This window comes from Pan troglodytes, chromosome 9 (assembly GCF_028858775.2).
Source record: "Pan troglodytes isolate AG18354 chromosome 9, NHGRI_mPanTro3-v2.0_pri, whole genome shotgun sequence".
NCBI classification, from domain to species: domain Eukaryota; kingdom Metazoa; phylum Chordata; class Mammalia; order Primates; family Hominidae; genus Pan; species Pan troglodytes.
This window is the reverse complement of record NC_072407.2, coordinates 120,941,908-120,968,053: the sequence shown is the minus strand read 5'-3', so window position 1 is coordinate 120,968,053 and position 26,146 is coordinate 120,941,908. Positions and strand designations below refer to the sequence as shown.

The 26,146-nt window shown below is 46.8% G+C and overlaps 3 protein-coding genes across 5 annotated transcripts; 1 reads left to right on the top strand and 2 right to left on the bottom strand.

Annotated features, from left to right (window-relative positions):
- Positions 1-658: 658 nt before the first annotated feature.
- On the bottom strand, positions 659-5,533 carry TRAPPC4 (trafficking protein particle complex subunit 4). 3 transcript variants are annotated; one of them, XM_508802.6, is made up of 5 exons: positions 5,359-5,533; positions 5,012-5,186; positions 4,073-4,176; positions 2,446-2,572; positions 659-1,012 (listed from the first exon to the last, which is right to left on the bottom strand). In XM_508802.6, exons 1-5 carry the CDS (start codon positions 5,531-5,533, stop codon positions 934-936), a joined length of 660 nt encoding a protein of 219 aa, XP_508802.3. In that variant the 3' UTR covers positions 659-933. The 3 variants fall into 3 exon arrangements, with proteins under 3 accessions (XP_508802.3, XP_016777607.1, XP_054518742.1); XM_016922118.3 differs by lacking the exon at positions 5,359-5,533 and having other exon boundaries at positions 4,905-5,039; XM_054662767.1 differs by lacking the exons at positions 4,073-4,176; positions 5,359-5,533 and having other exon boundaries at positions 5,012-5,147.
- A 432-nt stretch (positions 5,534-5,965) lies between these two features.
- Positions 5,966-8,616, top strand: RPS25 (ribosomal protein S25). The gene is made up of 5 exons (NM_001251993.1): positions 5,966-6,052; positions 6,281-6,376; positions 6,788-6,971; positions 8,393-8,491; positions 8,574-8,616. The coding sequence occupies exons 1-4, from the start codon at positions 6,050-6,052 to the stop codon at positions 8,485-8,487; spliced, it is 378 nt and encodes a 125-aa protein (NP_001238922.1). The 5' UTR covers positions 5,966-6,049; the 3' UTR covers positions 8,488-8,491; positions 8,574-8,616.
- CENATAC (centrosomal AT-AC splicing factor) lies at positions 8,587-26,131 on the bottom strand. The gene is made up of 11 exons (XM_001163712.7): positions 25,868-26,131; positions 25,592-25,755; positions 25,073-25,171; positions 13,337-13,403; positions 12,884-12,946; positions 12,158-12,222; positions 11,907-12,012; positions 10,899-10,929; positions 9,252-9,341; positions 8,896-9,028; positions 8,587-8,797 (listed from the first exon to the last, which is right to left on the bottom strand). The coding sequence occupies exons 1-11, from the start codon at positions 25,985-25,987 to the stop codon at positions 8,737-8,739; spliced, it is 999 nt and encodes a 332-aa protein (XP_001163712.1). The 5' UTR covers positions 25,988-26,131; the 3' UTR covers positions 8,587-8,736.
- Between the last annotated feature and the right edge of the window lie 15 nt (positions 26,132-26,146).

Here is a 26,146-nt window from a genome sequence, read left to right as displayed (position 1 = left end):
AAAGTGAGACAGCTTCCTTGGGAAATATTGTCAATACCTGCTCTTTCCACCCCAAAATGGAAAGACTTCATTTCCCTGGAATGGGGAAGCTGAAGTGTAGATGGACTCCTTTAAACTCACGCCTCCTCTGCCTTCACCTGAACAGTGAATAGTTCAATGATTATTTTAGAGATAAAGCTATTGGGTTGTGGACAGATTAAATAACTTGATGGAGGGAAGAAGTGTAACAGTGGTTTACTGAGTGTGTAGCCAGAAAGCCTGGTTCAAACCCAGACTGTCAGTAACTAGCTTGGAAACTTTGAGGCAGAAAGTCTGCTAAATCTCTTATCTGTAACAGAATGTACCCCCTGGAGTTAGGGTGAAGATCAAGTGAGATAAAGCAGGAATGCCTGGCTGTAAGTGCTTGAAATATGTTCCATCATCATCATCATCATAACAGCCACCACCACCACTGCTGCCACCACCCCAGGACCCCAGGAAATCAGCAGCAATTCTGGGACTAGATCCAATGCTCATGCTTCAAAATCTTATGTTCATTTATTTAATGAACACATATTTGTTATGTTTTTTACTAGCACATACTCATCTTCCCAGAATTCCCTAACCATTTTTGACTCACTTCCTGTATCTTTCCCCCAAAACCATCGATTAAGACAGATTGCAAACACCAAGATCAAAGGAATATTTATTACAACATTTATGGACCTAGCTCCTCCATAAATAAATCTGTACAGAGTTGGAAAGTAAGACCATGGTATATACAGAAGGAAAGAGCACAGTGTTAAGGCTCAGGAATCAGTACAAGTCATCAGGGTCAGCATTCTCCCACTTTCAAGTGCACTAACAAGGCTGCTGGGATTTCCACTGGAGTGTCAACAGCAGTATTCTTGTTGCAGGAACTCTCAGAATTTGGGGGTCCATAACAGGTTCAGCCTATGACCCAGGTCCAAAAGTTCCAGCCTTCTCTGCCACCTCCAGAGCTAGCTTCAGGTTCTGGTCAAAGAGCTCACACCTAAGCCGGGCCCAGGGTGAGGAAAAAAAGTGTGAGGCCTGAGGCTTTCTCCCCACTTAAGCCAGGGGAAACTGCTTGAAGAACAACATATATCATGGAAGGCCGAGGTGGGCGGATCAGCTGAGGTCAGGACTTTTGAGACTAGCCTGGCCAATACGGTGAAACCCTGTCTCTACTAAAAATACAAAAATTAGCCGGGCATGGTGGCAGGTGCCTGTAATCCCAGCTACTCCGGAGGCTGAGACAAAAGAATCGCCTGAACCCGGAAGGCAGAGGTTGTGGTGAGCCGTGATGGCACCATTGCATTCCAGCCTGGGTGGTTAAGAGTGAAACTCAGTCTCAAAAAAAAAACAAAACAAAACAACACAACAACAAAAAAACCCACAAACAAACAAAAATGACATAAACACCAAGGAAAGTCTGTTTTCTCTAAATAGTCACCCAGGCTGGAATCAGTGGCACAATCTCAGCTCACTGCAACCTCTGCCTCCCAGATTGAAGCGATTCTCTTGCCTCAGCCTCCTGAGTAGCTGGGATTGCAGGTGCACACGACCACACCCAGCTAATTTTTGTATTTTCAGTATTTTTAGCAGAGATGGGGTTTCACCATGTTGACCAGGCTGGTCTTAAACTCCTGACCTCAAGTGATCCGCCCGCCTCAGCCTCCCAAAGTGCTGGGATTACAGGCGTGAGCCACTGCACCCAGCTACTGTTGTCTTATTTATTTAGAGACACGGTCTTGTTCTGTTGCCCAGGCTGGAATGCAGTGGCACGAGCATGGTTCACTGCTGCCTTGACCTTCCAGGTTTAAGCAATCCTCCCGCCTCAGCTTCCTTAATAGCTGGCACTACAGGTGTCCGCCACCACACCAGGCTAATTTTTTTTTTTTTTTTTTGTAAAGATGGGGTTCTATGTTGTCCAGGCTGATCTCAAACTCCTGGGCTGAAGTGATCCTACCCTCTCCGTCTTCCAAAGTGCTGAGATGACACACGTGAGCCACCAGCCTGTCCTTTTGTCTTACTTAAAAGTAATACTCGGCCAGGCGCAGTGGCTCACGCCTGTAATCCCAGCACTGTGGGAGGCCAAGGCGGGTGGATCACCTGAGGCCGGGAGTTTGAGACCAGCCTGACCAACATGGTGAAACCTTGTCTTTACTAAAAACATGAAATTAGCCAGGCGTGGTGGCACATGCATGCAATCCCAGCTACTCAGGAGGCTGAGCCAGGAGAATCGCTTGAACCCGGGAGGCAGAGGTTACAGGGAGCCAAGATCGCACCATTGCACTCCAGCCTGGGCAACAAGAGCGAAACTCCGTCTCAAAAACAAACAAACAAAAAAAGTAATACTCTACTATGCTTCAACTAACTTTGGACAGAGCACACAGGGAGGGGCAAGGAGGCTTTAAACAGTATCTGGGAAGTGGGGCCACTTACCTGATAGGCATTTCTAAGGAATAGAATGGATTCTTGAGGGCAAAGTCTGAGTAAATCTCATAAATCTTTCGGAGAAGAGAATCTATTCCAGCTTGCCTAGGATCTGCTAGAACCACAAACTTGATCCCTGGAGAGAGACCAAGAATGGTTACCAAAGCGTAGACACTGGAGCAAATAGTGTCATCCTGTATTTGTACAGCACTTTCAATTTTGCAAAACACTTTCATAAGCCTATTTTAATTTTATTCTTTTTACCACATAATGCAGGAAAGGCAAGACTTTGAATCTACTGATGAGACCAGAGAAGTGAAGTAACTTTATTATGTCACCCACCTGATTAAGACCAGGCTTTGAGTTCTAGCTCTGCCACTTACTAACAGTTTTGGAGTCCCTCAGCAGAAACATTGCCAGGCAGGGGACAAACTCAGGCAGTTTTCAATAAATTAAGAGGGTGAAGCAATGACACTGGCAATCCAAAGGTCATATCCATTTCGCTTTCAAATTTCATTTTGGAAAAACACTTAACACCTTCCAAAGTATACGCAACAGGAAATAGCATTAAGGTGAGTTTTATCTGAACACAAGATAACCTCTGCTGAACATGCTGGGTGGCATGGACAAAATCAGTTCCAGATTAAATATTGGTTTTGTATTCACAAAACAAACAAACAGATGTGTCTATAAAATTGTGCCAGGAAGGCCGGGCGCGGTGGCTCATGCCTGTAATCCCAGCACTGTGGGAGGCAGAGGCAGGTGGATCACCTGAGGTCAGGAGTTCGAGACCAGCCTGGCCAACATGGTGAAACCCCATCTCTCCTAAAAAATACAAAAATTAGCTGGGCGTGTGGCGGATGCCTGTAATCCCAGCTACTCAGGAGGCTGAGGCAGGAGAATTGCTTGAACCCGGATAGTGGAGGCTGCAGTGAGCCAACATCGCGCCACTGCACTCTAGCCTGGGTGACAGAGCAAGACTCCATCTCAAAACAAGACAAAACAAAAAAACCCCACAAAAAATTAGCTGGGTGTGGTGGCGGGCATCTGTAGTCTCAGCTACTTGGGAGGCTGAGGCAGGAGAATTGCTTGAACCCAGGAGGTGGTGGCTGCAGTGAGCCAAGATCATGCCACTGCACTCCAGCCTGAGTGGCAGAGTGAAACTCCATCTCAAAAAAAAAAAAAAAAGAACTGTGGGCCGGGTGTGGTGGCTCACGCCTGTAATCCCAACACTTTGGGAGGCGGGCAATCACCTGAGGTCGGGAATTTGAGACCACCATGACCAATATGGAGAAACACCATCTCTAACAAAAACAGAAAAATTAGCCGGGTGTGGTGACACATGCCTGTAATCCCAGCTATCTGGGAGCCTGAGGCAGGAGAACTGCTTGAACCCAGGGGGCGGATCATGCCACTGCATTCCAGCCTGGGCAACAAGAGTGAAACATTTCAAAAAAAAAGAATTGTGCCAGGAAAAGCACACCCCCTCTTCTTGCTTACCAAAGGTGTCTTTGGTCAACCCCCTCCTCCCACCTTCTCCACCACACTCCTCTGGCCCACCTGGAGATGCAAACTTATCAGTATCTCTTCCCCACCTTCTCCATCACACTCCTCTGGCCTCCGTGGAGATGCATACCTGTCAGTGTCTGGTAGCAGTGCAATTTGAATGTGTCTGTCTCCAGCATCTCAATGCCTGAGCTTCCCTGTTCAGGAGACAGCTGGGAGCCGATGGCAAAGAGCCTATATGCAAAGGAGGCAAAGTTGCTCTAAGGAAGGAGTGCTTCTCAAACTTCCACTGAAGTGTCCCTATTTGCTGAGGAGTTCACATTACAGCCTGGGACAGTCAGGAGAAGTAGTGTGAACTGTCTGGCAGTAGTGTCAAAATTTCTAAGTTCATTTGAATTCTGTGAATATTTTACATTCATACTTTGTTACAAGACATTTTACATCTAAAACTCTGGGTAAAATGAATACTCTAGGAATATGTGCCACGCTTACTAAGCTTGTGTTTAAGCAAAGGCCGGCACATCTGATACCACAATTGAGAGCAGAAAAAGATTTTTAAAGGTCATTTAGTTAAACTGGCTTTCTTTAAATATGAAGAAACTAAGGCTCAGAGAAGAGAAGTTGACTTTAAGTAAGATGACACCTCGGCCGGGCGCGGTGGCTCACTCCTGTAATCCCAGCACTTTGGGAAGCCGAGGCAGGTGGATCACCTGAGGTCAGGAGTTTGAGACCAGCCTGGCCAACATGGCAAAACCCCTCTCTACTAAAAATACAAAAATTAGCTAGTCGTGGTGGCACGCGCCTGTAATCCCAGATACTCGGGAGGCTGAGGCAGGAGAATCGCTTGAACCTGGGAGGCAGAGGCTGCAGTGAGCCGAGATCCCACCACTGCGCTCCAGCCTGGGTAACTCCGCGGCCCCTCCCCACCCAGCAAAAAAAGATGACACCACTGCCGTTATTACCTAAAATCTAGATCTGGATCGGTTGCGTTTTTCATAACACCAGAACGACGATTTAAGAAAAGGTAGACAAATTACAAGCGCTGCCGTTCAGGAGACGGGGGACTTACGAGTGGAACATGGAGGCCAGCATAAGCTTCTCATTAGAAGTGAGGCGGGGCCGGCCAAATCGAATGGACACCGGGTAATTAGCAGGGTTACCCAGATACTCCAGCACCTCTTTCCCGTCGGCCGTGTACCTGCCATTCACGTCCATGCCATTGATGGCCAGCACTGCATGACCCACTGCAGAGGTGAAGCTAACGGTCAGCGAAGCTGCAGCCCCGGGATTCCGCCGAGGGGACAAGGGACCCGACACAACCCCTTTCCCCCCAACCCCGCACCTACAACCAGCCCACTTCTACAGCACTGGGGCCCTCCCACCCCCGCACCCGCCACGGGCCCGAGCCTAGCCCACCTCGGATGCCGTCCCGCTGGCCGAAAGCAACCAACACACGCTCATCGTGTAGCTTGAGCAGCAGATCCAGCGGATAACTGAAAGTTTTCTCAGCCTCAGCCCGTGGCGCGTAGCTGTCCAACTGGTAAATCAAGCCGCCAGCTTTGTTCACCACATACACACTAAAAATCGCCATCGCTGCCGCTGCCGCTCGGAAACTGGTATTCAGCCTCTACCCGACGGCCCCTCCCCGGAACCGCATCACAGCACTTGCCGCCGGCCCCACCCCAGCCTCCTCCTCCTCCTTCTCCTCCTCCTCCCGCGCCCTGCGTGCAGCCACCTGCGGCACCTGCGCACTGGGAGCGACACGCTCGGGCATAAGTAGTGCCGGAAAGTTAGCTGCCGAGACCTGGTGGATTGCTTTTCGTTTATCAGTGCAGGAAAACAGCGCTATAGTACTGCGTCACAACTAGCGCAGACTCCGGCAGTATTTAGGCGGTGCGGCTTGGGAACTAGAATCCGCTTCCTGTCTTCCGCCTCAGGCTAGAGGGCGAGCGCTTCGCCGTGGGACTTCCTCTGCCTGGCTCCGCCTCTTGCCCCGGAAGTACTCACAGCGGACGGTGGTTTTTGAGCCCGTTTCTGAGCAGCGCTTCCTTTTTGTCCGACATCTTGGCGAGGCTGCGGTGTCTGCTGCTATTCTCCGAGCTTCGCAATGGTAAGCTTCAGGGGTGTGAAGTCGCCGGGGTTCTTGGGTTTGAGGACTCAGTGGGGAGAGCCTTCGGCGGGAGCGCTCCTTGGCCTGCCGGCCTCGGTTGCAGGGCGGGCGCGGTTATTGCTTCGCCCATGTGCTCTGGTGGTGGAGTTTGCGGGGGCTGGGGGCGCAGTATTAGGGGACTTTGGCGCTATTTGAGGACCTGGTTGCATTCCCGCTGCCCTCCTACAGCCGCCTAAGGACGACAAGAAGAAGAAGGACGCTGGAAAGTCGGCCAAGAAAGACAAAGACCCAGTGAACAAATCCGGGGGCAAGGCCAAAAAGAAGGTAGAAATAAGACCTCTCTGAGAGAGACTAGGGGTAACTCTCTCGTAACTCTCTAGTAATAGGTAACTTGTATAGTAAGTGGTTTTTCAGGTGTAGATTTCTAGAGTCAAAATGTGAGAGTTTATCTTCCCGTCACCACTCGTTCTTTTTCCCATTAGGATCATGAAAATGAGTCTGTTGTGCGAAGTGTCTGCCGCTGTGCCTGCTGTGTTATTTTTAACTGATCTAGTGGGGCTCGGCCCCTGTTCTGAAGGCCAAAAACGTGTCGGTGGTTTTTTTTTTTTTTTTTTAGTAATGTGTAATTTATCTTTGATAACGGTGGAACAGATTTCTCTGACGCAGATTACTCGAGAGGGAAAGGGTGCTTCTGCCAGAAATACTAACTTGTTTCTGTTTTGTTTTGGTGAGCAGAAGTGGTCCAAAGGCAAAGTTCGGGACAAGCTCAATAACTTAGTCTTGTTTGACAAAGCTACCTATGATAAACTCTGTAAGGAAGTTCCCAACTATAAACTTATAACCCCAGCTGTGGTCTCTGAGAGACTGAAGATTCGAGGCTCCCTGGCCAGGGCAGCCCTTCAGGAGCTCCTTAGTAAAGGTGAGGGGTGTATCCTACATGTGTGTTTTTGTAGGTTAAATTGTCTTGACCATGTTAAGCATCTTCAGTGGTTTTGCTGGAAAAGCAGAATTAAAAAAAAAAAAAAGCATGGCTTGACCATTGGCTGTTAGTAATGTAATTCTGACGTCTTACTCCTGAGATGAATTCTCAGGGTTCTTAGCCACTTTTGTGCCGTGGACCCTGTGGCAGTTTAGTGAAGCCCAAGGATCTTTTATGTTTCAAGTAAATGGATGCATAGAATTACAGGGACAACCGTTTTTGAAATAATTAGATTACTATTTTGAAACAACTTTGAAAATGTTTAAAACCTTTATGGTAAATATTTTGTTGATGTATTAAATTTTAAAACCAGAAATTTAGTACGGTCTACTCAGTAGTATGGTCTGATTACCATAATTCCACAATAATAAGGCTCAGCTAACTATAGTGACTGAACATCTGTAATTCTAGCACTTTGGGAGGCCAAGGCGGGTGAATCACCGGAGGTCAGGAGTTAAAGACCAGCCTGGCCAATATGGTGAAAACCTGCTCTACTGAAAGTTAGCTGGACGTGGGGGCACACGTCTGTAATCCCAGCTACTCAGGATGCTGAGGCATGAGGATCCCTTGAACCCAGGAGATGGAGGTGGCAGTGAGCCGAGATGACACCACTGCACTCCAGCCTTAGTGACAGCAAAAGACTGTCTCAGAAAGGGGGGGGGGGTGTGGAAGATAATGGGCCCCTAATTTAAAGGAAAAGTAAGGATAGATGATTGTTAAAAACTAGGATTCTCTGTTACCGAACGTCAGATTAAGCAATTCTGGAGCCAGGTGCAGTGGTACCCTTGTATTTCTAGCTACTTAGGAGGCCAAAGCAGGAGGATCATTTGAGCCAAGGAGTTTTAAGACCATTCTGGGCACCTCTGAGAGAACTCTGTCTTTTTGTTTTCCTTTTCTTTAAATAGAGATGCGGTTTTGCCATGTTGCCCAGGCTGGTCTCCTGGGCTCAAGAGATCCACTTGTCCAAAGTGCTGGGATTACAAGCATGAGCCACTGCACCCGGCCAAAACAAACCTTACTAGAGTCTCACTCTGTTGCCCAGGTTGGAGTGCGGAGGGGCAGTCTTGGCTCAATGCAACCACCAATTCCTGGGTTCAGGTGGTCCTCACCTCAGCTTCCCAAGTAGCTGGGATTACAAGCATGTGCCACCATGCCCAGCTAATTTTTGTATTTTTGGTAGAGATGAGGTTTCACCATGTTGGCCAGGCTGGTGTGCAACTCCTTACCTCAAGCTATCTGCCCGCCTCCACCTCCCAAAGCAGTGGGATTATAAGCATGAGCCACCGCGCCCAGCCAAAAACCTTACTAGTTTCTATTGTAGCATCTATTAAGCATCTCATCGTGCTATTCTCTCTCCCTAGGACTTATCAAACTGGTTTCAAAGCACAGAGCTCAAGTAATTTACACCAGAAATACCAAGGGTGGAGATGCTCCAGCTGCTGGTGAAGATGCATGAATAGGTGAGTAGGAATGCGTGGGCTCATGGTGTAGGAGGTAGATACAAAGCTTTATGGTTCTGATTCTTTTAATTTTTTTTTACAGGTCCAACCAGCTGTACATTTGGAAAAATAAAACTTTATTAAATCAAATGAATGAGTATGTCTGTTTCCTAAGAAAGACAATGATAAAGAATTTGGTGGAAGGTATAATAGTAGGGGTTTGTTGACTTTGCTTTTAGCCTCATGGTAGTTGGTAGAGAGCATGATTAGCTTTTTTCTGTATGTGACTGCTTCTTCATTGCTGCAGCTTCAGTTTTGAATTGATGTCTGAAAGGAAATAAAGGGTTAACACGATGATGAAGGGTGACATCTCCAAAAAGGAGGTTGGATGGGTAGGTTGGAGACCCGGCACTGAACACACATACCTGGACTGCCAGCGGCGTCCATTATTCCAGACGCGGCCAAAAGAGGGCAGCCAGCCTGCACTGGTCCTGGAGCTGTGATCAAAGTTGGCCCCAACTCGGTCTGGGGGGAGTTTTTTCAACTTCTGTTTTTCCTCTGTGCAATGATAGGGAAACTTTTATTTTTCTTTACTGAAGAATATAGAGATGGGGTCTCACTATGTTGTCCAGGCTGTTTTCAAACTTCTGGGCTCAAGTGACCCTCCCACCTCAGCCTCCCAAAATGCTAGGATTACAGCCATGAGCCACCACACACAGGCAAGGAAACCATTTTTGAGTGTGAAGATTTAGACGATCCTCTCTTGAATTAGTTTACTTACTTTCTTTAAGAAATTCTTCATAGGATGGTCCTATTTCTTGGTTCCCAGCAATGTATTCTTCATCTTGGATCATCCAGGGAGGTGTGGCACCTGAAAAAAAAAATTAAGGCCTTTTTTTTTTTTTTTTTTAAGTCTTCAGGCTATTGTGAAACATGTCCTAGCTGTTAGCTTACCTCTCCTCATTAAGAGCTAGAAATGTCTAAAAGCAAAGCCCAGGAATTCTGGAGCTTTAGAAGGCCCTAGGCTAATTTAAAGCGACATACCCCATATGTGATAGTCATTTTAAAATGGCTTTGAGGCACAACTGACATAAATGATACACACTTAAATTTGGTGACTTCTGAGCGAAGCCATTACAATCTAGACCCCAAACATCCCCCTGTAAGTATCACTGCCCCCATTAAAATACTTTCCTGTCCAGGCAATCGGTGATCTTTCAGTTGCTTTATTGGTTTGTATTTTTTAGGATTTTCTGTGTGTGGACATTGAGGTGGGGTCTGGCCTTTTGTTTTTTTGAGAGGAGGCTCGCTCTAGCCCAGGCTGGACACAATCTCAGCTCACTGCAACCTCCGCCTCCCAGGTCTCGGTTCAAACAATTCTGCCTCAGCCTCCCAAGTAGCTGGGATTACAGGCGCGCGCTGCGATGCCCAGCTAATTTTTGAGTTTTTAGTAGAGATGGGGTTTCACCATGTTGGCCAGACTGGTCTTGAACTCCTGATCTCATGATCCGCCTGCCTTGGCCTCCCAAAGTGCCGGGATTACAGGCATGAGCCACCACGCCGGCCAGGTCTGGACTTATGAGATTCATCTGTGTCGTACGTATCAATAATTCTCTCTTCATCCTGGAATACTATTCCATTGTTAATCCATTTGCCTGTTGATAGACATCTGAATTGTTTCCAATTTGGAGCTGCTACAAGTGAAGCTGTTCTGAAGATTTGTGTACAAGTCTATGTAGACAGGCTTTCTTTTCTCTAGTTAGGGGTGGAACGGTTGGATAATATGGTAGGTGTATCCCGAAATGTTTTCCAAAGTGACTGTACCAGTTTACATTCTAAGAGCAGTGTATGAGGGTTTGGTTCTTCTACATTGCCAAACACTTGGCATGATCAGTCTTTAATTTCTGCCATTCCAATACATATATAGTGGTATTTCACTGTGGTTTTAATTTGCATTTCTCTAATGACTGTTGAACATTATTCATATGCTTTTATTGGGTTGTTTCCTTATCAAGTTGACAGTTCTTCATATATTCTGGATATAAGGCTTTTACCAGATACATATGCTTTATCTTGGCCAACTTTATTTAAAAAAAAAAAAAAATCCGGGCACGGTGGCTCACGCCTGTAATCCCAGCACTTTGGGAGGCCCAAATGGGCGGATCATGAGGTCAGGAGATCGAGGCCAACATGGTGAAACCCCATCTCTACTAAAAATATAAAAATTAGCTGGGTGTGGTGGTGCACACCTGTAACCCCAGCTACTTGGGAGGCTGAGGCAGAAGAATCACTTGAACCTGAGAGGCAGAGGTTGCAGCGAGCTGAGATTGCGCCACTGCACTCCAGCCTGGCGACAGAACAAGACTCCATCTCAAAAGAAAAAAAAAAAAATCTCCCAGGGTTTTAAAAACACTGCCCTGGACCTTACCTGAGTGGATGTTACCAACTCCTGGTATATCCTGTAGTTGGAAATGGGAAAAAAAGTGCTAGTTAAAGTCTAGGCATGATTAAAAAAAAAAATCCTAGAAACGATAGACAAAGCACACTTTAAAAGAGGTGGGTGTGACTGCTGCCACAATGCTAATTCTGCACCCCAGCTGATGTTAAACTTTGAAAGCACAGTAAGTCACTCTAAGACAGCCCTGTCCTCAGGAAGCTCACAGTCATAACAGTGGAGATGTCTGTAAGTAGAGTGGCTATTACATGCCAGGGGAGCAAAACCTTGCCCTCACAGCATACATATAATTGGGGAAGAGCATTAAGCACAAGTTACGTAAATTACATTTGCAACTTTACATGGTGCTACATCCACTTGAAATAGAGATAACCTGTTCAGATAAGCCTTTTATGAAAAAGTGACATTTGAGCTAACAGTTGAAGGTAAACTAGGTGATGAGGGAAGGAAAGCATGTTTTAGACAATGGCAACTGTAAAAGCCCGAAGCAACACAATACAGCTGAAGTGTAGAGTAAAATCGTAAGTGGTACAATGATTTTCTGTTTGTGAGGCAGGATTGAAGGGGGAGTAGAAATTGCCCAAAGGCTGAATGGAGGCAGACAGGTTAAAACTGACCGCTTGTTGACAGGATATGGGAGATGGAAAAGGAAAGGATCTGCATCTAGTGATTGGAAATACAGGAGTGGTGGGGGTTAGTTTCAGATGCCTGTGGGATATTTAATGTCCTGTGTTGAGTTGGAACTATGAGTTCTACAGAGGGCAAGATTTAGGAGTTGGCACTCCTAAGTGTCAATACATGTGAATAGGATCGCTTTGGAGGGTGAGAAGAGGTCTGAGAACACTACTAGGGAACAGTGAAGGAAGAAGGAAAAGCCTGCAGTGGAGGCAGCAGTGGCTTGAATAGGTAGAAAATCAGGAGAAAGGGGTCCTGAGACCTGAGGGACCATTGGCCCTCTTCTGGCTTGCTTATCCTTTGTACCTGATGGCCAATGAATGTCAGAGATGGTCCTGTCTCCATCCAGTCAAGCTCTGGAGCTGGTGGCAGGTCCAAATTTGAGGGCTGCTGTAAGCTGGAAGCTACTTGGCTGAAAAACATGAGCCAGGCTGCCAGATGAGGTCCTTGAGCCATGAGGGTGGTAAAGATTAGATCTGTTTCCATTTCCCAGCCAAAAGGTTGCAGAATGTTCTAAGATGTCAAATTCCCAACAAGAGATTCCCTAATAGTCTTACCTGTTCATCCCTTTCCAGCTTCTAGGTGCTGAAGAGCCCTCTTCTGGGTCTGGCACTGCCTGAGGCTGAGTTTGATTCAGGAAAAATAAATGTGTCTGGGATGCTTAAGAGCCTGCCTAGGCCATGCCTCCACCCTCCAGACCCCAGTATCACAGGAAGGAAACAAATTAGCATATGGAAGGTACTGCCCATCTTTTACAGACTCTTCCCTCCCTCCCTCCCAGTCCTGTCCACATATTCACTGACTAGGCCTGCCCCCTGGCACACAGGTAAGGGAATTCAAGCCAAGCAGATGAGACTATGCAGTCAAGAGTTCTCTTAGAAGCACTGGTTCATGGCCGGGCACAGTGGCTCATGCCTGTAATCCCAGCAGGCTGAGGCGGGTGGATCACCTGAGGTCAGGAGTTCAAGACCAGCCTGGCCAACATGGTGAAACACCATCTCTATTAAAAATATAAAAATTAGCCAGGCGTGGTGGCGGCACCTGTAATCCCAGCTACTCGGGAGCCTGAGGCAGGAGAATCGCTTGAACCTGAACCTGGGAGGTGGAGGTTGCAGTGAGCCGAGATCGTGCCACTGCACTCCAGCCTGGGTGACACAGCGAAACTCTGTCTCCAAAAAAAAAAAAAAAAGAAGAAGAAGCACTAGTCCACGGAATGCTGGACCTGGGAATGCCAGGGATCAGTGGATTTGGATACTGGTCTGGATCCTCCGAGGGAAACCAACCTCTAAGACAGACCGAACCACCTCCTGTCGGCTCTGCTCCACCTCACGGATCTGAGCTGCCATCTGTGGGAGAGAGGCTGCTTAGACAGGTACAGGATCATGGGGGCCAGTTTCTTCAGAGGCCTTTCCTTTAACTTGGGCCCTCCACCCCCAGGCGTGGACCAGTACTGGTCTGTGGCCTGTCAGGAAGCAGGCTGCAACAGCACTGCCGCCTGAGCTCCTGTCGGATCAGTGGTGGTGTTACATTCTCATAGGAGCACAAACACTACTGTGAACTGGGCATGCAAGGTATCTAGGTTGCGTGCTCCTTATGAGAATCTGATGCCTGATGATCTGAGGTGGAGCAGTCTCATTCTGAAACCATCCCCTGCCTGGGTCCATCTGTGGAAAAACCGTCTTCCACGAAACCAGCCCCTGGTGCAAAAAGGGTGAGGGACTGCTACTTTAACTCACCTCCTTGATCACTTCATCCTCCTTTTCTTCATAGGAATCCAAACCTTTCACCATGGATTTCTTGAATCTAAAAAGAAAAGGGGCAAAACCGCCCGGAACCCATTCCCCACCAGTTAAAACGAAAAGCTCCTCAGTAGATATTTTTTTAATTTTGAAAAATTTCAAATTCAGAAACAAAACAGTATAGTAAGCATCTATGTACCTCTCACCCAGAGTCCTTGTAAACATTTTGCCATACTGGCTCCACTTCTTTTGTACAGACACATGTCCTTTTTGCCAAAACAAATATAGGTTTAGACGTCAAACCCTATTTTCAACACACATCTCCCAAGAGGAGGAGCATTCTATACAACCATGATACCATTACCACATTAAAAAAATTCTTCCTTTTAGTGTTCAAATATTTGGCTGGTTAGTATAGACATGGTTTATATGTCTTCAGACTTGAGTGTAGGCATACAGGCTATATTCACATTTCCCTCGTCTCAAAAACGTGCATTATGCCTTCTCTACTCTCACCTCCAATCCCAAAGTCCAACAAAAGATCACATGGAATCCAGCTATTAGGTCTCTAGTCTTCCCCTAGTCTGGAACAGTCTTACTGTTTCCATTACTTCACATCCTCAGAAGAATCCAGGCCAAATCTTGCATACTGTCCTAAATTTCTTTGTCTTTTTTTTTTGAGACGGGCTCGCTCTGTTGCCTAGGCTGGAGTGCAGTGGCACAACCTCAGCTCGCTGCAACCTCTGCTCAAGAGGCTCCCAGGCTCAAGAGATCCTCCTGCCTTAGCTTCCTGAGTAGGTGGGACTACAGGACTGCACCACTATGCCTGGCTAATTTTTGTGTTTTTTGTAGAAACAGGGTTTTGCCATGTCACCCATGCTGGTCTCGAACTCCTGGGCTCAAGCAATTCTCCTGCCTTGGCCTCCCAAAGAATTGGGATTACAGGCATCAGCCACTATGCCTGGCCTTAAATCAGTAATTTGTACTGTCACCTCCCTATTCAAATGCCTCCATTCCTTACTTGTATCTTCCTTTTGCCATAGTGAAAACCCTGGTTCTCAAAACCCTGGTTCTCAACACAAAGTTTCAGTATAATACCAATACCACTATCAACAGTGTTCCCTGAGAGCCTTGAATATATCCAAGGAGACAATGGCTTGAGCCACACCTTACCAAAGTGTGGCTGAAAGGCTTGTTTAATCCTCCTGGAACACGAGGATGGGAGGTCTGCCAGAAGCTGCTATGAGGCCATCTCGCACTTCCCTCCCCATCTCCCCTAGGAGGTTGTCATCAAATGGTTTCTCATCAACTCCCAGGTTCTGATGAGGTATGGGGCTTTCTGTTCCACCCCTCTCAGATTAAAATTGCAGAATATTAAGCCACTTAGTTTTAAAACATCATTTAAGCCAGGTGCAGTGTGGCCCATGCCTGTAATCCCAGCACTTTGGGAGGCCGAGACGGGTGGATCAAGAGGCCAGGAGTTCAAGACCAGCCTGGCCAACATAGTGAAACCCTGTCTCTACAAAAATACAAAAAATTAGCCAGATGTGGTGGCAGGTGCCTGTAATCCCAGCTACTTGGGAGGCTGAGACAGGAGAATTGCTTGAACCTCGGAGGTGGAGGTTGCAGTGAGCCGAGATCGGGCCACTGCACTCCAGGCCAGTGACAGAGCAAGACTCTGTCTCAAAAATAATAATAAGTTGTAGGGAAAAGAAAGAGAGATCAGACTGTCACTGTGTCTATGTAGGAAGGAAAGACATAAGAGACTCCATTTTGAAAAAGACCTGTACTTTAAACAGTTGCTTTGCTGAGATGTTGTTGATTTGTAGCTTTGTCCCAGCCACTTTGACCCAGCCACTTTGACCCAACTTGGAGCTCACAAAAACATGTGTTGTATAAAATCAAGGTTTAAGGGACCTAGGGCTGTGTAGGACGTGCCTTGTTAACAAAATACTTACAAGCAGTACATCTGGTAAAGGTCATTGCCATTCTCTAGTCTCAATAAACCAGGGGCACAATGCACTGTGGAAAGCCGCAGGGACCCCTGCCCTTGAAAGCGGGGTATTGTCCAAGGTTTCTCCCCATGTGATAGTCTGAAATATGGCCTCGTGGGATGAGAAAGACCTGACTGTCTCCCAGCCCGACACCCGTAAAGGGTCTGTGCTGAGGTGGATTAGTAAAAGAGGAAAGCCTCTTACAGGTGAGATGGAGGAAGGCCACTATCTCCTGCTTGCCCCTGGGAACTGAATGTCTCGGTGTAAAACCCGATTGTACATTTGTTCAACTCTGAGATGGGAGAAAAGCTGCCCTGTGGCGGGAGGCGAGACATGTTTACAGTAATACTGCCTTGTAGTCTTTACTCCACTGAGATGTCGGGGTGGAGAAACATAAGTCTGGCCTATGTGCACGTCCAGGCATAGTACTTTCCCTTGAACTTAATCATGATATAGATTCTTTTGCTCACATGTAATTTGTTGACCTTCTCCTTATTATCACCCTGCTGTCCTACTACATTCCTTTTTGCTGAAATAATGAAAAATAATAATCAATAAAAACTGAGGGAACTCAGAGGCCGGTGCCAGTGCAGGTCCTTGGTGTGCTGAGCGCCAGTCCCCTGGACCCACTGTTGTTTCTTTATACTTTGTCTCTGTGTCTTATTTCTTTTCTCCGTCTCTCATCCCACCCGACTAGAAATACCCACAGGTGTGGAGGGGCAGGCCACCCCTTCAATAAGTAAAATTTAAAAACAACAAAAAAGCCACTTAGCTACTACAGTCTAGATTTGATTCCCCAGCAACAGAATATCCCACAACTCACACTGGGGTCATCCAGTCCTTTTTGTTTCAGTGTTGTCCTTTTTGGTGTATGAAACAAGGACCTGAGAAGCTGGCTCTTTGGTCTTCCTTTTCTTTTCACTGTCTATGTAAGAAACCATCTAAATCTAAAAGTGCCTCCTCCTATCTTTACCAGTCAAATCAACCAAACCTTGGAATTGCCTTCTGTGTGTATGTTTGACAATTTACAAGGTTCAAAAGTAAAAATTAGGCTAGGCACAGTGGCTCATGCCTGTAATCTCAACACTTTGGGATGCCAAAGTGGAAGGACTGCTTGAGCCCAGGAGTTTGAGACCAACTCAGGCAACATAGCGACCCTGTCTCTACAAAAAATACAGAAATAGCCAGGTGTGATGGTGCACACTTATAGCCCTAGATACTTGGAAGGCTGGGGTGGGAGGATTGCTTGAGCCTGGGAGGTTGAGGCTGTAGTGAGCTGTCATTGTATCATGGCACTCCAGCTTGGACAACAAAGCAAGACTCCATCTCAAAATAAATAAATAAATAAATAAAAAGGCCAGATTAGGTGGTTCACATCTGTAATCCCAGCACTTTGGGAGGCCGAGGTGGGCGGATCATGAGGTCAGGAGTTTGAGACCAGCCTGACCAACATGCTGAAATCCCATCTCTATTGAAAGTACAAAAATGAGCCGGGCGTGGTGGCGCGTGCCTGTAATCCCAGCTACTTAGCAGGCTGAGGCAGGAGAATCACTTGAACCTGGGAGGCGGAGGTTGCAGTGAGCCAAGATCATGTCATTGCACTCCAGCCTGGGTGACAGAGCGAGACTCTGTCTCCAAAAAAAAGAAACGAAAAGAAAACTATACTTAGGTTGCCGGTATCTCCTGGCCACTGGCTGCCACTACAGTTCATTTATCTGGAACCTGGGCTCCTGAAGATGCAGCTCTGGAGCAGAGAGATGATGTTGACAGGGTGTATTAGTCCATTTTCACACTGTTGATAAAGACATACCCAAGACTGGGTAATTTACAAAGAAAAAGAGGTTTAACAGACACAGTTCCATGTGGCCGGGGAGGCCTTACAATCACAGCAGAAGGTGAAAGGCATGTCTCATGGTGGCAGGCGAGAGAGAATGAAAACCAAGTGAAAGGGGAAACCCCTTATAAAATCATCAGCTCATGTGAGACTTATTACCATGAGAACAGCATGGGGGAAAACGCCCCCATGATTCAGTTATCTCCCACTGGGTCCCTCCCACAACGTGGGAATTATGGGAGCTACAGTCAAAAAAATTTGGGTGGGGACACAGCTAAACCATATCACAGAGGTTGATGACTGACCCAGTCACATTAGAAATAGGTGGACTAAGCCAGGCGCAGTGGCTCACGCCTGTAATCCCAGCACTTTGGGAGGCCGAGGCGGGTGGATCACGAGGTCAAGAGATCGAGACCATCCTGGCCAACACGGTGAAACCCCATCTCTACTAAAAATACAAAAATTAGGCCGGGCACGGTGGCTTACGCCTGTAATCCCAGACTTTGGGAGGCCGAGGCAGGCGGATCACGAGGTCAGGAGATCAAGACCATCCTGGCTAACAAGGTGAAACCCCGTCTCTACTAAAAATACAAAAAATTAGCCAGGCATGGTGGCGGGCGCCTGTAGTCCCAGCTACTCAGGAGGCTGAGGCAGGAGAATGGCGTGAACCCGGGAGGCGGAGCTTGCAGTGAGCCGAGATCATACCACTGCACTCCAGCTTGGGTGACAGAACAAGACTCCGTCTCAAAGAAAAAAAAAAAAAAGGTTGGGCGTGGTGGCCTGTGCCTATAGTCCCAGCTACTCAAGAGAATCGCTTGAACCTGGGAGGCAGAGGTTGCAGTCAACTGAGATCACGCCACTGCACTGCAGCCTGGCGACAGAGCAAGATTCCATCTCAAAAAAAAAAATATATATATATATCCTGCCTACTCTGAAGGCCAAGGCAGGAGGATTGCTTGAGCCCTCAGGAGTTTGAGGCTGCAGTGAGCCATGATTGTACCGCTGCACTCCAGTCTGGGTGACAGAGCAAGACCCCATCTCAAAAAAAAAAAAAAAAAAAAAAAAAAGCATCTCAAATTATTTAACCAAATGGACTATGCACATAATAATAATGGACTGTACAGACTGCCAGGTTTCTTTCCTATACTTTGTGCGATTATCACCAGGAAGTTTCTCTCTGGGTCTCATAATCCACAACACCTGAGTGTATCACATGAGTGTGCAGGACAATGAAGACACAGTGGAACACAACTAGACTTTCTGTAGACTAACCTGGAAGGCAGGTCTCTAATTTCCAAACCAGAAGTTCCTGGAAACTGAGTTCAAGGAAATAGAAGAAACTGATTAAAAAAAAAAAATTACAGTGTGGTTGAAGTCCAGAAATTTCTAGGCAGCTGGCTGGGCACAGTGGCTCGTCTGTAGTCCCAGCACTTTGGGAGGCTGGGGTGGGAGGATTGCCTGAGACCAGGAGTTTGAGACCAGAGGAAAAGAAAATGACAATGTGGAATTGTAAAAAAAAAAATTTTTTTTTTTTTTTTGAGACGGGGTCTCACTCTATGTCGCCAGGCTGGAGTGCAGTGGCACGATCTCAGCTCACTGCAAGCTCCACCTCCTGGGTTCATGCCATTCTCCTGCCTCAGCCTCCCAAGTAGCTGGGACTACACACACCCACCACCTCGTCTGGCTAATTTTTTGTATATTTAGTAGAGATGGGGTTTCACCGTGTTAGCCAGGATGGTCTCGATCTCCTGACCTCGTGATCTGCTGGCCTTGGCCTCCCAAAGTGCTGGGATTACAGGCATGAGCCATCGTGCCCGGCCAAAAATTTTTATTTATTTGAGGACCAGAGAGAAGTTTTGTGCTTTAGCAGACTCCTCCATGTTTTCTTCTTTTCACCCTGTTCAAAGTCTCCAGGTACTGGCTTTTTTTTTTCTTGCTGTTTTTGAGACAGGGTCTTTTGCTCCGTTGCCCAGGCTAGAGTGCAAGTGGCGTGATCACAGCTCACTCCTGCCTCAACCTTGTGAGCTTAAGCAATCCTCCTGCCTCAGCCTCCCCAGTAGCTAGCACTATAGGCAAATGTCACCATGCTTGGCTAATATAATTTTTTTTTTTTAGAGATGGGGTTTCACTATGTTGTTCAGGCTGGTCTTAAACTCCTGGGCTCAAATGATCCTCTGTCTCAGCCTCCAAAAGTGCTGGAATTACAGTCATGAGCCACTGCAACTGAATTGCCTTTTTTTTTTTTTTTTTTTAAGAGACATTCTTGCTATGCTGCCCAGCTGGAGTGTAGTGGTGGGATCACAGCTCACTGCAGGTTCAACCTCCTGGGCTCAAGTGATCCCTCAGGCTCAGGTGATCCCCCTGCCTTAGCCTCCAGAGTAAGTAGGACTATAGGCTAGCCTCCAGAGTAGGTAGGACTATATGCCCAGCTAATCCAGATACCCTTTTTATTAAAAATCTGAAAATCAGGCCGGGACCAGTGGCTCACACCTGTAATTGCAGCACTTTGGGAGGACAAGGTGGGTGGATCATGAGGTCAGGAGTTCGAGACCAGCATGGCCAATATGGTGAAACCCCATCTCTACTAAAAATACAAAAATTAGCTGGGCATGGTGGCGCATGCCTATAGTCCCAGCTACTCGGGAGGCTGAGGCAGAAGAATCACTTGAACCCAGGAGGCGGAGGTTGCAGTAAGCTGAGATCGTGCCACTGCACTCCAGCCTGGGCAACAGAGCAAGACTCTGTCTCAAAAAAAAAAAATCTGAAAATCATTATGGTATGTCATCTACCCTTATTATAGTGCTAAAATGATTTTTGATAAAATAGTTCCTAACTCAACTAGAAAACTATAAAGAATGAAAGAATGAGCAGAGTACTCATGATGCCTTTGAGTAAAATCGAAACATCATAGAGCGTGATCTAATTTCCAAATCAATAGGCAGTATTGTAACATTAAAGGAAAACTATTCCAATCACTTAGAAATACTTGCTAAGTACTGCTTTTTACAGTTATGACAACTGTTTCTATGCATATGAACCAAGCAACCAAATATCTATAACCATGGAAATATCTGATTAGAAATATTTCTAATTTGGGCCGGGCTCGGTGGCTCACGCCTATAATCCCAGCACTTTGGGAGGCCAAGGCAGGCAGATCACCTGAGGTCGGGAGTTCGAGACCAGCCTGACCAATATGGTAAAACCCCGTCTCTACTACAATTACAAAAATTAGCCAGGTGTGGTGGCATGCACCTGTAGTTCCAGCTACTCGGAAGGCTGAGGCAGGAGAATCGCTTGAACTCAGGAGGTGGAGGTTGCAGTGAGCCAAGATCATGCCACTCCAGCCTGGGCAACAGAACAAGACTCTGTCTCCCAAAAAAAAAAAAAAAGAGAAATATTTCTAATTATTGGCCAGGTGCAGTGGCGCACGCCTGTAATCCCAGCACTTTGGGAAGCCAAGGTGGGTGGATCATTTGAGGTCAGGAGTTCGAGACCAGTTTGGCCAACATGGTGAGACCCTGTCTCTACGAAAAATACAAAAATCAGCCCCTTTTCACAAGATGGCACCAAAAGCTAAGAAGGAAGCTCCTGCCCCTCCTAAAGCCAAAGCAAGGCTCTGAAAGCCAAGAAGGCAGTGTTGAAAGGTGTCCACAGCCACAAAAAAAAGAAGATCCGCATATCACTAGCCTTCTGGCGGTCCAAGACATTGCGACTCCAGAGGCAGTGCAAATATCTTCGGAAGAGCACCCCCAGGAGAAACAAGCTTGACCACTATGCATCATCAAGTTTCCTCTGACCACTGAGTCTCCCATGAAGAAGACAGAAGACAACAACACACTTGTGTTCACTGTGAATGTTAAAGCCAACAAGCACCAGAAGAAGCTCTATGACACTGATGTGGCCAAGGTCAACACCCTGATTCGGCCTGATGGAGAGAAGGAGGAACATGTTCGACTGGCTCCTGATTACAATGCTTTGGATGTTGCCAACAAAATAGGGATCATCTCAACTGAGTCCAGTTGGCTAATTCTAAATATATGTATATCTTTTCACCATTAAAAAAAAAAATTATCAAGGCATGGTGGCGCATGCCTGTAATACCAGCTACTCAGGAGGCTGAGGCAGGAGAATTGCTTGAACCCCTGAGGCGGAGGTTGCAGTGAGCTGAGATCGCGCAGCTGCCCTCCAGCCTGGACAACAGAGCGAGACTCCATCTCAAAAAAAACCCGAAATATTTCTATTGGATTCTGAATACAAAATTTCGCTATGGGAGAAATCTTACTTCTTATGCCTGTTACAGTATAATTCCCAAATGTACCATCAGAAAAAAAAAAAAAAGCCAATAACTTATTTTTAAAAGTATACATAGAAATCTTGTTTCTAGGCCTGGTGTGGTGGCTCATGCCTGTTATCCTAGCACTTTGGGAAGCCGAGTCAGGTGGATCACTTGAGGTCAGGAGTTCAAGACCAGCCTGGCCAACATGGTGAAACCCATCTCTACTAAAATACAAAAATTAGCCAGGCGTAGTGGCGCAAGCCTGTAATTCCACCTACTCTGGAAGCTGAGATGGGAGAACTGCTTGAACCTGGGAGGTGGAGGTTGCAGTGAGCTGAGATTGTGCCACTGCACTCCAGCCTGGGCGACAGAGTGAGACTGTCCAAAAAAAAAAAAAATCTTTTTTCTATTCCTATCAACTGTAAACATTTTTACTGACCCACAAACTGGGTCACACCAACTGGTTACACTAACTGATATGTGATCAGTTTCTTTTTTTTTTTTTTTTGAGACAGAGTTTTGCTCTTGTTGCCCAGGCTGCAGTACAATGGCATGATCTTGGCTCAGTGCAATCTCTGCCTCCTGGGCTCAAGCGATTTTCCTGCCTCACCCTCCCGAGTAGCTGGGATTACAGGCACAAACCAACACGCCCAGCTATTTTTTGTATTTTTAGTAGGGATGGGGTTTCACCATGTTGACCAGGCTGGTCTCGAACTCCTGACCTCAAATGATCCTCCCACCTCGGCCTCCCAAAGTGCTGGGATTACAGGTGTCAGCCACTGAGCATGGCCATGTGATCAATTTCATTAACTTCTCTAAAAAAAAAATTCATATTTCTTTTTAGAGATGGGGTCTTGATACATTGCCCAGGATGGCCTCAAACTCCTGGGCTCAAGCTATCCTCTTACCTCAGCCTCCTGAGTAGCTAGGACTACAGGTATGCACCACCACATCTGGCAGTTTCATTAGTTTCTTGATTATCCTTTAGGCATTCCTTTTTGAGAAAATAAGCAAATACAGTTGACTCTTGCACAGCACAGGTTTGAACTGCACGAGTTCACTTGAAAATTTTTTTGGAGATTTGCAACAATTTGAAAAAACTTGCCGATGAACCACATAGCCTAGAAATATGGAAAAAATTAAAAAGGTATGTCATGAATGCATAAAATATATGTAGATACTAGTCTTTTATGATTTACTACCATAAAATACACAAATCCAGGCTGAAACGGGAGAATCGCTTGAACCTGGGAGGCAGAGGTTGCAGTGAGCCGAGATCGCACCACTGTACTCCACCCTGGGTGACAAAGCAAAACTCCCTCTCCAAAAAAAAAAAGTTAAAATTTATCAAAACTTACACACAGAAACACAGACTGTACATGGTGACATTCGCGGTCAAGAGAAATGAAAATAAATGTAAAGATGCAATATTACATAACTGCATAAAATTATAATCCAAACTACAACTGTCACAATTTTGTAGCCACCTACTGCAGTGAACTCAAGTGTTGTATCTGCTTAAAACACAGTAATGCTGATCATCTTGTAAGCAGTTGTCTCACCAGTAAATTGCATATTACAGTAAAAGTGATCACTTATGGTTCCTGCATATTTTTCAGTAATGTCATACCATTAACCTCAAATAGTAACGTGGGACCTATAGGAGGTGCCACTAGTGATGCCTGAAGCACTCCAAAGAAGCAGAGAAAAGTCATGACATTACAAGAAAAAGCTGAATTGTTTGATATGTACTGTAGATTAGGATCTACAGCTGCAGTTGCCCAGCATTTCAAGATAAATGAATCCATGCACATTGACAAAATCCATGTGGAAAAAAAAGGGTGAGGGGTAAGCATGGTGGCTCACTTTGGAAGGCTGAGGCAGGCGGATTGCTTGAGCCCGAAGTTCGAGACCAGCCTGGGCAACATAGCAAAACCCCATCTCAATTTAAAAAAAAGAATTTTTTTTTTTCCTTTTGAGACAGAGTTTCAATCTTTTGCCCAGGCTGGAGTGAAGTGGTGCGATCTCGGCTCACTGCAACCTCTGCCTCGCCAGGTTCAAGCGATTCTCCTGTCTCAACCTCCTGAGTAGCTGGGATTATAGGCACCCACCACCACACCCAGCTAATTTTTGTATTTTTAGTAGAGACAGGGTTTTGCCGTGTTGGCCAGGCTGGTCTCAAACTCCTGACTTCACATGAGCCACCATGCCTGGACAAAAATAATTTTTTTTTAAAGGCAAAGAAAAAAATAACTAAATCCAGCCTAAGGAACACTGTAAAAAAAAAAAAAAAAAAAAAGGAAATTCATGAAGCTATCACTGCACCTATGCCAGGAGGCATGAAAACCCTGCATGCTTTGCACAATACCTTTTTATCTTCATATTGAAAACACAGCTTTTATGTGGGTACAGGGTTGCTATTAGAAAGGCCTACCTACAGCTTCTAATAGGATTCAAGAAAAAGCAAAATCATTACATGACAACTTAAAGCGAAAGGAAGGTGAAGGATCTAAAGCTGGATAATTTAATGCCGGCAAAGGATGGTTTGATAATTTTAGAAAGAAGGTTGGCTTAAAATATGTCAAAATAGCAGAAGGGGCAGCTTCTGCCAACCAAGAGGCAGCAGATGAATTCCCAGATACCATTAAGAAAATCATTGAGACCAGGCATGGTGGCTCACGTCTGTAATCCCAGCACTTTGGGAGGCCAAGGCGGGCGAGTCACCTCAAGTCAGGAGTTAGTGACCAACTTGGCCAACATGGTGAAATCCCATCTCTACTAAAAATACAAAAATTGGCCGGGCGCGGTGGCTCACGCCTGTAATCCCAGCACTTTAGGAGGCCAAGGCGGGCGGATCAGGAGGTCAGGAGATCGAGACCATCCTGGCTAACACGGTAAAACCCCGTCTCTACTAAAAATACAAAAAATTAGCCGGGCGTGGTGGCAGGCGCCTGTAGTCCCAGCTACTCAGGAGTCTGAGGCAGGAGAATGGCGCGAACCCAGGAGGCAGAGCTTGCAGTGAGCGGAGATCGCGCCACTGCACTCCAGCCTGGGCAACAGAGCGAAAAAGAAAAAGAAAAAGAAAAAAAGAAAAAAACGTAAAAATACAAAAATTAGCCAGGTGTGGTGGTTTGCGCCTGTAATCCCAGCTACTTGGGAGGCTGAGGCAGGAGAATCATTTGAATCCAGGAGGCTGAAGTTGCAGTGGGCTGAGATTGTGCCATTGCACTCCAGCCTGGGCGAAAAGAGCAAAACTCTGTCTCAAAAGAAAAGATAAAATAAAATAGAGTCCAAAACTATTAAAAGTAGGTACTGGATGAGCAGCAGTTTCTTACAAACTATAAACAGCCTCTTCTAACGTTAGTATTCTCGGTGCCTCATATTTAAGTAGTTGATAACAGTCAACTTTTAGTATTGTTCTCTATTTGCTAAATCCTATCCCCCAACTAAACCTCAAGAACTGTCACATTTTTGTGTCCAATATAGTACCTAGAATAAGAAGTGCTATGAAGACAGCAGATACTTCGGAAGTCCCTCCTGAACTTTCCAGTTAATAGAGTAAGCTCCCATACCTGACAAAGATCCAGAGAATTCACTCTGCTACTTCACGTTCCATACCAGTGACTCACCGCGCATAATCCTGGGGAGTGACCAGAAACTTCTCTTTCATCTGGACTTCAGCTTTGTTCTCCCACCAGAATTTGTTGGTTGCTTTCTTGTGCTCTGGGCTGAAAATGGAGAGGATAAGTAATCTCAGCTATAGATTATAAAATATTACTCAGATATTAAGCATTAGGTTTGTAATGCAAACTGACATCTGGGTTTCTGCCTGGGGCACGGCTGAGAGAGGAACACTGTTACCACCATCTCTTCAAGATCTCGTGTCTCTTCTTCCCATAAAATTGTGAGAATCTGAGGGGAGGTTAGGGGCGGTAACCAAGCGGGCTCTCGCAGCCAGACCACCAGCACCACTTGGGACCGTGGCAGCATACGACCCCTACCCTAACAAGGCTGGCAAAACCTGTGAAGTGACTCAATCCATCCTTCTTGATCAAATCACAAAAGCGTCCTTTTTCTCACCCACCCCAAACCCTCCTCCCGTATATGTATGCGTCTGTCCTGGAGCAGGCTCCTAGCTCGGCTCTCACCTAGCCAGATGCTCCAGCAGCCCCCCGTACAGCACCGTCAGGTTTCCATGGCTCAGGTGTTCCCGCACCTCACAGCCGCAGCACAGGCACCAGCAGCATCGCTCGTGTTCGGGCACATAGCGCTCCACCTGAGCGGCGCGGATGGCCTTGCGGGCCGCCTCCACCTGCGGCAGAGAGGCCAAGTAGAACCCCGAGGGGGACCCCCAAATCACACCCGCTCTGGCCTTCACTGACCTGCCCCGCACTCCCATCCCATCTCTAGCCTTCCCTCCGCACCTGGGGCAGGAGCCTCTCCAAAGCCTCCTTCAGCTGCCGCTGGTGCTTGCGGCTGTAAACGTGCCCGCGACCACAGAAGAAGGTCTGGCGGCACAGAGGGCAGCGCTGCGCCGGCGCCATAGCCCGGGTACCCGGTATCACCACCACCAGCGGCCGATCCTACGCCATCCGGCGGCCTCTGACCCCTGACCCCTCGGGGTGGGGCTAACCCGGCGGCTCCCACGGCCCTCAGCGCCCGGCAGGCGCCACTGCAAGCCCTTCTGCGGCTGCGCAGACTCC

Coding starts and splice junctions, on each gene's coding strand:
- TRAPPC4 (XM_508802.6), bottom strand. CDS start 5,533: ATGGCGATTTTTAGTGTGTATGTGGTGAACAAAGCTGGCGGCTTGATT. Junction 4,177..5,011: donor CTGGCCTCCATGTTCCACTC/GTAAGTCCCCCG, acceptor CTTTGCATATAG/GCTCTTTGCCATCGGCTCCC. Junction 1,013..2,445: donor TCCTTAGAAATGCCTATCAG/GTAAGTGGCCCC, acceptor GGCCCGGCTTAG/GTGTGAGCTCTTTGACCAGA.
- RPS25 (NM_001251993.1), top strand. Junction 6,377..6,787: donor GGGGCAAGGCCAAAAAGAAG/GTAGAAATAAGA, acceptor TTTGGTGAGCAG/AAGTGGTCCAAAGGCAAAGT. Junction 6,972..8,392: donor TCAGGAGCTCCTTAGTAAAG/GTGAGGGGTGTA, acceptor CTCTCTCCCTAG/GACTTATCAAACTGGTTTCA.
- CENATAC (XM_001163712.7), bottom strand. CDS start 25,987: ATGGCGCCGGCGCAGCGCTGCCCTCTGTGCCGCCAGACCTTCTTCTGT. Junction 12,013..12,157: donor AGCTGGAAAGGGATGAACAG/GTAAGACTATTA, acceptor CATGTTTTTCAG/CCAAGTAGCTTCCAGCTTAC. Junction 10,930..11,906: donor TGACATTCATTGGCCATCAG/GTACAAAGGATA, acceptor TTCCAACTACAG/GATATACCAGGAGTTGGTAA.